The sequence below is a fragment of the Sebastes fasciatus genome, chromosome 3 (genome assembly GCF_043250625.1).
Source record: "Sebastes fasciatus isolate fSebFas1 chromosome 3, fSebFas1.pri, whole genome shotgun sequence".
Lineage (NCBI taxonomy): Eukaryota > Metazoa > Chordata > Actinopteri > Perciformes > Sebastidae > Sebastes > Sebastes fasciatus.
The window spans coordinates 41265711-41278542 of NC_133797.1; the positions used below are offsets into that span (position 1 = coordinate 41265711).

Sequence of the window (12832 nt, forward strand, 5' to 3'; positions counted from 1 at the left end):
AGGTGTGAGTCAGAGCCTCGCCCTGTTGGGTAAACAGGTGTGAAGAATGCAGCGACGTGTAGGAACAAAGACCTGAAGCTGACACACCGTCTACTATCACCTGGACGACTCCACTGATCCCAGCTGATCACAGGTTACTGGTCATACTGGGAGGACATACTGGGAGGACATACTGGGAGGACATAGTGGGACGATGACTGTAAATAAAGAGGACGGGTGTTCTAGTCTCGTAAGGCCTTAGGGGGAACATTGGGACTGAGGGTACAGGGTTTAGGGCCTTAGGGGGGACATTGGGACTCAGGGTTCAGGGTTTAGGGCCTTAGGGGGGACATTGGGACTCGGGGTTCAGGGTTTAGGGCCTTAGGGGGGACATTGGGACTGAGGGTTCAGGGCCTTAGGGGGGACATTGGGACTGAGGGTTCAGGGCCTTAGGGGGGACATTGGGACTCAGGGTTCAGGGTTTAGGGCCTTAGGGGGGACATTGGAACTGAGGGTTTAGGGCCTTAGGGGGGACATTGGGACTGAGGGTTCAAGGCCTTAGGGGGGACATTGGGACTCAGGGTTCAGGGTTTAGGGCCTTAGGGGGGACATTGGAACTGAGGGTTTAGGGCCTTAGGGGGGACATTGGGACTGAGGGTTCAAGGCCTTAGGGGGGACATTGGGACTCAGGGTTTAGGGCCTATGGGGGGACATTGGGACTGAGGGTTTAGGGCCTTAGGGGGGACATTGGGACTGAGGGTTTAGGGCCTTAGGGGGGACATTGGGACTGAGGGTTTAGGAAATATGTTGACCTGTAACATTAAATCAGACAGAGAGGAGCTGACTCAGGTCTTACTTGGCGTAGGCCTTCTCCAGCAGGGCGCTCCAGAACTCCCTCCCCTCCGCCGAGTGGACGAACATCAGCTCTCCGTCTTTGCACGGCAGACGGTCGTCGATCACCACGTCCACCCACTCGCCATACTGCCAGAACTACAGACCAGACCAGATCAGACCAGATCAGACCAGATCAGACCAGATCAGATCAGACCAGATCAGACCAGACCAGACCAGATCAGATCAGACCAGACAGACAGACAGACAGAAGTGAGGGTCTTGTAAACTATTTACATAACCGGTACCTTGTGGATTAGTTCCGTACCCGGTACTTTGTGGATTATATGCGTACCCGGTACCATGTGGATTATATGCGTACCCGGTACCTTGTGGACTATATGCGTACCTGGTACCATGTGAACTATATGCGTACCCGGTACCATGTGGACTATATGCGTACCTGGTACCATGTGGACTATATGCGTACCCGGTACCTTGTGGACTATATGCGTACCCGGTACCATGTGAACTATATGCGTACCCGGTACCTTGTGGACTATATGCGTACCCGGTACCATGTGAACTATATGCGTACCCGGTACCTTGTGGACTATATGCGTACCTGGTACCATGTGAACTATATGCGTACCCGGTACCATGTGGACTATATGCGTACCTGGTACCATGTGGACTATATGCGTACCCGGTACCATGTGGACTATATGCGTACCCGGTACCTTGTGGACTATATGCGTACCCGGTACCATGTGGACTATATGCGTACCCGGTACCATGTGGACTATATGCGTACCCGGTACCATGTGGACTATATGCGTACCCGGTACCATGTGGACTATATGCGTACCCGGTACCATGTGGAGTACTTGCATCCCGGGCACCTTCTTAAATATAACTGGTACTGGTTCTGTGTATTTGTGTACCTGGAAGTGGAAGATGCCAGCATACTCTCCTTCCCTGAAGCTCTGTCCATGTGGAACGACTCGAGCCAGAACTTCCTCGTTCAGGGTCAGAGAGGCGATGGCGGCGAGCAGCCAGCAGTCACCTGGATGACACACAGGAAGGGGGCGGGGCTTAGTCAGTAACTGTCAGTCAATCATAAAACATGGAGGCTGTGGTTGTTTGTGTTCAGATGTCGGAGTGTCCTTAAACACACCTCAGGCAACCTGAAACCTGAACGTCTGTCAGTAATGAGCTCTACCAGTGACTGGACTGTGCTGGTCTCTGATTGGCTGGAATCTCCCAGGTGTTTGTCACTACATAAACTACTGTGATGACATCACCTGCATGTTTACTGTTTCTGTTGCCAAGACGACACTCGCCACTGTGTCGCGCCTGAGTGGAGGTTACTGGCTCAGGTGACTGCAGGTGTTTACAGTCTGATCATCTGTACAGAGGACGATACAGACATCAACCACCGCTGCAGTTATTGATCGATTCATTGATTAGTCCGTTCACAACTAAATTAATAGGCAACTATTTCAATAATCAGAATAATTTTATACATTTTTAAGGTATAAAGTACCACTTATAATAATGCATATTAATATTGTATATATTAAAGGTGACACAGCGAAATGATAAACAGGAACTAAAATACATACAAAAGTTAATTTTAGTGATTCAAATTTATGATTTAATTTTCCCCAGTTAGCTTAGCTTAGCATAAAGACTGGAGACACCATCATTAGTAAACACTTCATGCTGTGAAAAGTTAATTTAACAGAAAATGAATCAAGTTTAATCTTCCAGTTTCTTCTAGTTTAAAACGATGAACCTGTTCAGTGAGTTCTTCCTCACTGGTCCTCATTTGACTTCCAAATCTGTTGCTGCTGCGTTCAGGTGCGGTCAGGGTGGGTCAGGACTGGTCAGGACTGGTCAGGACGGGACGGGTCAGGACGGGTCAGGACGGGTCAGGACTGGTCAGGACGGGTCAAGGCGTGGCAGGACGGGGAAGGGCGTGGCAGGACAGGGAAGGACGGGTCAGGACGGGTCAGGGCGTGGCAGGACAGGGAAGGGCGTGGCAGGACTGGTCAGGACGGGTCAGGACTGGTCAGGACGGGTCGGGACTGGTCAGGACGGGGTCAGGACTGGTCAGGACGGGGTCAGGACGGGTCAGGACCGGCCAGAACTGGTCCGGGTTATCTTCATCTATCTATTTCTGTCTTGTCCTGGTTCAGGTTTTTATTTATCATTTATTCAGTTTGGTTTTATTTGACTTCTCAGGAGTTCTTCGTGTTGACTTTTATTGTTTCAGGTGGATTTTATTATTAAAGTGTGTGAACGTCGTCCTCTGACTCAGACACGCTAATGATCAGTCTCACCGTCCCCCGTCTCTTTGTATCGCTGCAGATGACAGAGTTATTTTGAACTGGAGGTATGAATGTAGGCCTCCCTTCAGGAACTGGGACCAGTTATTCCAGTCCGACCTGCTGCAGCCGCAATAAACCGTCTTCTATTACAGCGACTGTTTGTCCTCACCCAGAGCTCCCTGACAGATGTCCGTCCTCGAGGCTCCAGAGACGATGAACTCAGGGTTAGAGGTCAACTCCTGCACACGAAACATAACAAACAGAGGGATGAACAAGACAGGACAAGAAGAAGGAGAAGAGGGAGGAGGAGAAGAAGAAGAAGTTATTCACACGCAGGACAGGAAACAAATAAATGTGTATGTAAATAAGTACGATATACGGACATGACCTTGATCATTTTAACGTTAACGACTTATCGTATGAAGACCAATATTAAATTATTATATTATACTATTATTCAATATTTTAATGACCAATATTAAACTATTATATTATACTATTATTCAATATTTTAATGTCAAATATTAAACTATTATATTATACTATTATTCAATATTTTAATGACCAATATTAAATTATTATGTAATACTATTATTCTGTGAAACCTCACTCATCAGGTTCCACTGGTCTGAGATGAAGTGGCTCCACCCAAACACTCCCAGTGGGAGTCGCCCAGTTTAACCACAGCTCCCATTGTGAATGTGCAGCTGGGTGTTGGCATCAGCAAACTGACTGATCAAACAACAGCCTGAGAAAATAAAAACCTATAGTAATCTATAATCTGATCTATAATCTGATGTTTTCAGATCTCTGAGCTGATTCTTCACCTGTTTACTGATCTCAGCTCCAGATAAACAGGCTGAGCAGCTGATTCTACAGGAAGCTACACAAACCTCAAACCAAACTCCATTTACAAAACCAGGATTTGCAATTCCTCCTCACTTATTCCCACATACACCAAACACAAAGAACGGTCCACACATCCATACAACACACACTTTTTTTCTCATAAACTGATGACTATATTCTCATAATATTACCACTTTTTTTCTTGGAAAATTATGATTTTATTCTCATAATAATTCATTTTTGTCACTAAAATCAATGTATAATCGTGATAAATAATCATTTCGGCCATAAATCATGCAGCTCTAACAGGAAGCAGCAACAACACCTGCAGGAACCATTAAAAACCATTAAAACCATTAAAACTATCAAGTGTAACAGCAGCAGCAGACACACGGCGGTGAAGCTGAACAGAGACTTACCCTTCCTCCCTGACCTCTGACCCTTCACCACATTCATTTTTATTTAAATTTATTTATTTATTTTACTTTATTTTATTTTAATTATTTGGATTGTTTAAGTCTGTGTCCTCCCTTTCTCTCCGAGTTAAATTAAAATTACATTTTAAGATGAAGTCTTGTTTATTTTATGTTTTTTAAGTTGTATTGTTTGTTGAATTCTGTATGGATGCTCATGATGTTCATGATGTTCAACCCAGAGCTGGAAATGCAAAATAAATATCAAAGTTAAAAAAAAGTTGCAACTTTAAATTTCCATTTTTTTTTTAGTGAAGTGTGACGTCACAGCTTGTGTTTCTCTGAACAGAACTTCGTCAGAACTTCATCAGAACAGTGAGTGTTTCAGAGTGTTTCAGAGTGTTTCAGAGTGTTTCAGAGTGTTTCAGTGTGTTTCAGAGTGTTTCAGAGTGTTTCAGAGTGTTTCAGTGTGTTTCAGAGTGTTTCAGTGTGTTTCAGAGTGTTTCAGTGTGTTTCAGAGTGTTTCAGAGTGTTTCAGAGTGTTTCAGTGTGTGTCTAAGTGTGTTTCAGAGTGTTTCAGTGTGTTTCAGTGTGTTTCAGAGTGTTTCAGAATGTTTCAGAGTGTTTCAGTGTGTTTCAGTGTGTTTCAGAGTGTTTCAGAATGTTTCAGAGTGTTTCAGTGTGTTTCAGTGTGTTTCAGAGTGTTTCAGAGTGTTTCAGTGTGTTTCAGAGTGTTTCAGTGTGTTTCAGAGTGTTTCAGAGTGTTTCAGAGTGTTTCAGTGTGTGTCTCAGTGTGTGTCTAAGTGTGTTTCAGAGTGTTTCAGTGTGTTTCAGTGTGTTTCAGAGTGTTTCAGAATGTTTCAGAGTGTTTCAGTGTGTTTCAGTGTGTTTCAGAGTGTTTCAGAGTGTTTCAGTGTGTTTCAGAGTGTTTCAGTGTGTGTCTCAGTGTGTGTCTCAGTGTGTGTCTAAGTGTGTTTCAGAGTGTTTCAGTGTGTTTCAGAGTGTTTCAGTGTGTTTCAGTGTGTTTCAGAGTGTTTCAGAGTGTTTCAGTGTGTGTCTCAGTGTGTGTCTAAGTGTGTTTCAGAGTGTTTCAGTGTGTTTCAGTGTGTTTCAGAGTGTTTCAGTGTGTTTCAGAGTGTTTCAGTGTGTTTCAGTGTGTTTCAGAGTGTTTCAGAGTGTTTCAGTGTGTGTCTCAGTGTGTGTCTAAGTGTGTTTCAGAGTGTTTCAGAGTGTTTCAGTGTGTTTCAGAGTGTTTCAGTGTGTTTCAGTGTGTTTCAGAGTGTTTCAGAGTGTTTCAGTGTGTGTCTCAGTGTGTGTCTAAGTGTGTTTCAGAGTGTTTCAGTGTGTTTCAGTGTGTTTCAGAGTGTTTCAGAATGTTTCAGAGTGTTTCAGTGTGTTTCAGAGTGTTTCAGTGTGTTTCAGTGTGTTTCAGTGTGTGTCTCAGTGTGTGTCTCAGTGTGTTTCAGAGTGTTTCAGAGTGTTTCAGAGTGTTTCAGTGTGTTTCAGAGTGTTTCAGTGTGTTTCAGTGTGTTTCAGAGTGTTTCAGTGTGTGTCTCAGTGTGTGTCTAAGTGTGTTTCAGTGTGTTTCAGAGTGTTTCAGAGTGTTTCAGTGTGTTTCAGTGTGTTTCAGAGTGTTTCAGTGTGTGTCTCAGTGTGTTTCAGTGTGTGTCTCAGTGTGTGTTTCTGTGTGTTGTTGTGTGCACTGACCGTCGGTCTCTCCCAGGAAACCCCCCTGGTCTTGTAGGAGCCCGGACCCAGCTCCTTGAAGCCCAGAGAGGAGGTGATGGCCGGGAAGGTTTCGTCCTGGAACAGCCGGCCGGTCTGGAAGCAGTGCTGCTGCAGAGCCTGGAAGTCCTGGTTCAGGTACTTCACCGCCTGGCTGCAGGAACCGATGCCCTGGTCCTTCTCCCGGCGGTGCTGCAGGGTGGCCGCGATGCCCGACATGGTGCTGGGTCTGGTTCTGGTTCTGGTTCTGGAACTTGGGTCTTGGTCTCAGTCTAAGTCTGGAGCCTGGAGCCTGGGTCTGGAGCCTGGTTCTGGGTCTGGGTCTCGGCTTGGTTCTGGAGCCTGGTTCTGGTTCTGGGTCTGGTTCTGGAGCCTGGTTCTGGGTCTCTGTGTTCCAGGAAGGTTTGGGAGAGTCTGAGAGAGTCTGAGAGAGGCGAGGCTGCAGGTGAGTGATGCCAGGAAGGGCGTGTCCTCTCTGCTGGGACATCAGACACCTAGTCAAGAGGACAGACACACAGGTAAGACTTCCGGGGACTACCTTCACAATAAAAGCATTTTATTTTTTTTATTTTTTGCCAGGCATGTATATAGTATTCTCAGAATCAGAATCAGAATGGTGTTTATATTCAGGTGTGAGAGGTATACACTAGGAATTTTCTTTGGTTTTGTTGGTGCAAGTTAAACAGTATAATAACAAAAGAATAGATAAAAACGTTAGAATAAAATAAGAATAAAAAAATTGAAATTCTACCAATAAACAATATACAAAATAAGCTATAAACAAAAATAAACATGATATGAACAGATGTGCAAAAAAATTTTTACAACCCTTAAAGGGACTGTTTGTAACTTCTTCCACGTATAAATCATTGCTGGTCGGTGTCCCATGCGCGCTCACGTGTGTCTACTGTAATGGAAAATTACACTGTATGTAGCGTGTCTCTTTATGCAACAGTGGAAAGTTACTGTCTGTGTGCTGTTCGTCTCATGTAGTGGGAAAGTACTGAGTGTTTACTGGGACACTATCTGAGTAAAACAACTCCTTTTCTCACAGTCCCTGTTGTAGATTTCTATATAATCACATTGTAATAATCTCCTGCAGTGCACTCTTCTGCAGACTTTGTGTGACTCTGTATAACCGGTGTATAAGACATTTCATCTGTTTGAGATCTTTATTTCAAAGATCATTAGGACTCATCTTGGAATATTGACAGAATGTCCATTACACTCCGCTGTTCAGACTCAGACTCCAACACAAACTACAGTGAAGCACCAAAACCTCTTGGTTGTATCTAGTGAAGCTGTTAAACAGTGTTGGCCGCGGTCGGAGGACGCGGGGGAGACCGTAGCTTTGGTCTCCAGGACCGGAGTCTCTGCTCCTCTGCTCCTCTGCCTGCCTTCACTCACACAGGTTAGATTCTCTCTCTCTCCACCTCTCACGTGCATGCTGCTCACTCCACACTGCAGAAGAGTTAGTTTAGCTCTGAGAATATCTAGTGAATGTTCAGTGGATGTTTGTGCAGAAAAAACTGCTGCAGCTCCTCCAGACCAACAGAGGTTTCCCGTGTCTTGTGAAGAGAGAAACGTTATCGTCTCCGACCAAAACTCCGGCGTCTCCCCCGTTCCCTCCGGCCGCGGTCGAGAGGCTGAGGCGGGAAAAGCCAACACTAGGATCAGCATTGATTCATGGAGAGACCTTCGTCTGGTCAGCTAACATTACTGCCAAGCAGCTGAAATATAGAGTGATATTGTGCTTTTAGCTGACGTGTGTCTCCTCACTGTGTTGAGCGATGCTCCTTCATGTCTATGTAGAGCGAACACAAGCGCCAGCAACAGGACTCTGACTTTAGTTGACTTAACGGACACAGGTGAAGCTGTTAACAAGACATTTAGGATTCTTACAAACAGTCCCTTTAACTTTTTAAAGTTCGGTAAAGTTAGAAAGATTCAAACTTCCCGGATCAAAAACTAATCAGAGAAACGTTGTTAAAACACAAACTATGTCTCTTTGTAACCGTAGTAACGTAAACGACGAGCTACAAGAGTTCCTACAATAAAATTAATTTAATTATAAACTGTAGTGAACCAAAATCACTTCACACATTAACGGTCTCTTCCTGGTTATATTACAATCAGTGTAGTTTATACCAGAGGTCAGCGGTCAGCAACCTGCGTCTCTTCAGCTCCTCTCCAGTGGCTCTCTGCGGAGTTTTAAAAATGGAAAAGATTAACTGTTTCTTTGTTTACATTTTCATTTTTATTTATCATTGTTGTATGTCTATGGTACGACGGTACGACGGAGTATTAGGACCACATTGAGGGAAAAAAATTAATTTGAGATTTTGAGAATAAAGTCGTAATATTATAAAGTAGTAATTTTACGTGTTATTTTCTTTTTTCTCTCATAAAGTTATGACTTTATTCTCGTAATATTGTGACTTTATTGTGTAAATCTCAGATGTTTTTTCCCTCGATGTGGCCCTAATACTCCGTAGTACATTGTCTCTTTGGCCCTCACTGCATTAGACTTATATACTTTATACTTAGACTATAAACTGTGTTACCTTCATCACAATGATCAAATATTTTGCGGCTCCAGACAGATTTTTTTTTTTTTCCTAAAATGGCTCTTTTGACAGTAAAGGTTGCTGACCCCTGATTTATACGGAAGTTCGCTGCTACGGTCTCTATGGCAACGGTACACATTCACTAATTTGAATGGGGATGCCTGTTGTTCTACTCCTATTCTATTTCTATGACAGCACCACTGTACAACAGTGAAGTTATAAAAATTCTTCACTTTTGTATTATTCACCAAAATACAAAAGTAAATTTTTCCAAAATGAGTGTTGTAGTTTAACAATCAGGATACCGTTAATGTGTGAAGTGATTTTGGAATCACTACACTGTATAAGACGTGCTTTTATTGTGAAGAGTTCATGTCTGACTTCCGGTCGTGTTTGTATTAAATATGTCAACATGAAGCAGGAAGAGACTGAACTACACAACCTGACTCCACCCGCCTGACTCAGAGAGGAAAACACACAGTCACACTGGAAAACAAGTGGGAACACAAAAACAATACTATATATATATATAGATACAGCATGTATCTATATATATACTATATACAGTATAAAGAGATATATGACTATAGATATGTATTTATTCTTTCAAAGTTCAGTCAGAGTTTTTAGAGGAACATGTTCAGATTGTGTTTTATTTCAAAATGTATAAAGTTTTGACAGATTTAAAACATGTATTGATGATCAACAGGTTTAATCTCTGCAGGTGAAAACTCCCAGCATGCTCGTGGTGCGGTGCGGTGCGGTGCGGTGCGGTGCGATGCGGTGCGGTGCGGTGCGGTGGTCAGTTGATGGCGAGGCAGACCCACTGCAGGAGGAGAAGAAGAGTTCAGAGAGGATCAGTCACTCTGTACTGGTATTCAGAGGAAGTCTACTGGTTCAGAACCAGTCAGGACCAGTACTGGACTGTGTTACCTGCTGCAGGTCCAGCTGGATCTTCCCCTGGTTCTTCTGGTCCAGAGTTCTGAACATCTCTGAGGAAGAAACAGGAACACTGTGTCACCTCTGTACTGGGAACACGGGAAACACTGGGAGCACTGGGAACACTAGGAGTACTGGGAACACTAGGAGTACTGGGAATACTGGGAACCAGTCAGTCAGTATTCACTGTTATAAATACAGAGGCTGACCCTTCAGGACCTGAACCAGAACTCCTCAGTGAGGTGTGACTGGTGGGATTATGGGATGGCGTTTCCATGACGACCGTGGCTACTCACTGAAGAGCAGCTCCAGGCGGATCAGGCAGCCAACGAAACCGTCGAAGTCGATGGCGAAACTCCTGTCGGCGTAACGACCAACGATCTCCTGAATCACAGAGCTGTTGACCTGGAACCCTGAACACACAACATCATAATAACAATAATAATAATAATAACAATAATAATAATAATAATAATAATAATAATAGATATTGAAACATCCGGTTGTACTGGAGCCCAGAACCATCTGGTGGATCTCACCAGCTTGAGCCAGAGCTGCTCTGATCTCGTGGCTGCTCATGGTACCAGAACCGTCTGAGTCGTGACTCTTAAAGATCTCCTGCAGAACAAAAACAACACTGAGTTCAGCTAAAGTCCCTTGTTTAACATTCACACTAACCTGTTTAACATTCACACTAACCAACGTACAAACATACAACTACAGGATAAATGTATATATGTATATATATATTATAATTATTATATATAATCAGTATAATGATTGAATGACATGTGACCTCACTGAACCAATCAGACGTCAGTGAAACGTCTCACCAGGTATTTCTGGATCTTCGTCCACAGACGGTGAAACTCCAGCAGACCCAGTTTACTGCTGTTGTCAATCTGGAGACCAGTTAAAGACCAGGACCAGGACCAGGAATGACCTGTCTCTCTCTCTCTCTCTCTCTCTCTCTCTCTCTCTCTCTGTCTGTCTCTCTGTCTGTCTGTCTCTCTGTCTGTCTGTCTGTCTGTCTGTCTGTCTGTCTCTCTGTCTGTCTGTCTGTCTCTCTGTCTTATGATCGTATTGATTAATTAGTGACTGATTGATCAGGATACGTCCAGCAGGCTGATGATGCTGCGGCAGGTCGGCAGAGTGAAGCCGTCTGTTTTCACATCAGATCCTTCAAACAAAAAGCAGATAAAATAGTTGAGTTAAACTGATAAATGAATCCTGAATCCTCCGTCTGTTAATGAGAGTTAAACCTTTCTCACTCTGATTAATAACTTTGTCCAGAATCTGCTGGAGCTCGAAGGCAGAGATCTCAGAGTCCTGTTAGACAGAAGGAAACAGAAGGTCACACGTTGTTTCCACCGTCAGGCTGACAGGAAGTGATGTCATCAGTGTGAGAAGAGGTTTAGTTACGTTTCCAGAGATCTGGACGAAGAGACGTTTGAAGTGTGGATCCACGTCGTCCTGTCCAACGTCCGGCTGGAAGGAAACACGTGTTTAACGATGTGTGAACATGATGAAGTCCCAGACAGGAAGGTTAGTGTACGTTGATCTAATATCAGATACAAACCTCCTACAGTAGATATCTTACATATAGATATCTACATAGATATATAGATATATATATACTGGAAAAACAAAGTTCGGAAACTTGTGTTTGGCATATTGGTGATTATTTCTCTGTTGTTCCAATGCTAATGGTCATTGTATTTTACATCGTTGGAAAGCCTGTTTATTTACCTTCGCAATGATGTCCAACTTGTAAGGATCATGCATTTGTGGGATGAGCAGCACAGCTGATTATGTGGGTAGCGCCCAAGAAAAATTTGCCAAAATGCTCTGCCAATGGTAAACAGTGTATTTTCATAAGGCTACCAGGAAGCCTGCAATGACTGCCCTTCACCGTCAGGCCCGTTGGCGCTGGTGTCGACAACACAGACAATGGAACCTGAACATGTGGGGGAATGTCATGTTCAGTGATGAGTCCAGGTTCTGTCTGCCAAAGTTGGATGGCAGGGTGAAAGTATGGAGACGACGTGGAGAACGCTATGCTGATTGTAGCACCAATGGAGTAACAGCTTTTGGTGGGAGCAGTGTCATGGTGTGGGGGGGGGGCATCTCCCTCACTGGCAAAACAAGGCTTGTCATCATTGAAGGCCATCTCAATGCAGGGAGATATCGGGATGAGATTCTGCAGCCAGTGGCGATCCTATATCTCCACAATCTGGGACCTAACTTCATCCTCCAAGAAACAACGCCCCCCCCCCCCACAGAGCCAGGGTTATCACAGACTACCTCCACAATGTGGGAGGAGAGAGAATGGAACGGCCTGCCAAGAGTCCACACCTCAACCCAACTGAACACTTGTGGGATCAGGTTGGGCGTGTTGTATGTGTTAGAGTGACCAACACAACCTCGTTGGCTGACCTGCAACGAATCCTGGTTGAGGAATGGAACGCCATCCCACAGCAACGTGTGACCAGGTTGGTGACCAGCATGAGGAGGAGGTGCCAGGCTGTAGTGGCTGCGTATGGATCTTCCACCGCTACTGAGGCTCCTGACGGTGTATTAAATGAATAAAGTGTAAAATAGCCAATATGTCTTGTTTGTTCCTTGTTACTGATAGAGAGTTCAATCATCCAATCCACCAAACAACTCAAAACAAGAGTCAACACCAACAGGAGAATACACTGTTTACCATTGATGGAGCATTTTGGCAAATTTTTCTTGGGTGCTCCCCACATAATCAGCTGTGCTGCTCATCCCACAAATGCATGATCCTTACAAGTTGGACATCATTGCGAAGGTAAATAAACAGGCTTTCCAACGATGTAAAATACAATGACCATTAGCATTATAACAACAGAGAAATAATCCACCAAACACAAGTTTCCGAACTTTGTTTTTCCAGTTTATATTATATATAGATATCCTACATATCATTTTAGTCAAATGGGTTTCTGATATTTCATCTGAATCTAGATATCTGATGAAACAGGCGTAACAAACCTCCTGGATGTCGGCGCCAACGTCCTCCTCCATCGGACTGAAATCAACACGGGGACAGAAAAGACCAAAACAATCAGCTCAGAGAGGAACAGCTATTTATATATATAGAGAGACTATATATCTATATATAGTATGGTCTCTCTATATATAGAGAGACTATATATCTATAGTATAGATA

General features: G+C 43.9%; 1 protein-coding gene across 1 annotated transcript in view; it reads right to left on the reverse strand.

The window, feature by feature from the left end:
• The window catches only part of LOC141762931 (uncharacterized), a 29437-nt gene that overhangs the window by 6909 nt on the left and 9696 nt on the right, over nt 1-12832 (reverse strand). The window contains exons 13-25 of the mRNA XM_074627111.1: nt 12655-12691; nt 11059-11124; nt 10908-10965; nt 10752-10816; nt 10470-10538; nt 10146-10254; nt 9933-10049; nt 9631-9689; nt 6436-6624; nt 6113-6397; nt 3313-3382; nt 1755-1876; nt 836-969 (exon numbers count right to left, since the gene is read on the reverse strand). Coding sequence (XP_074483212.1) covers nt 836-969; nt 1755-1876; nt 3313-3382; nt 6113-6397; nt 6436-6624; nt 9631-9689; nt 9933-10049; nt 10146-10254; nt 10470-10538; nt 10752-10816; nt 10908-10965; nt 11059-11124; nt 12655-12691 — 1380 coding nt within the window. The remainder of the gene's footprint in view (nt 1-835; nt 970-1754; nt 1877-3312; nt 3383-6112; nt 6398-6435; nt 6625-9630; nt 9690-9932; nt 10050-10145; nt 10255-10469; nt 10539-10751; nt 10817-10907; nt 10966-11058; nt 11125-12654; nt 12692-12832) is intronic.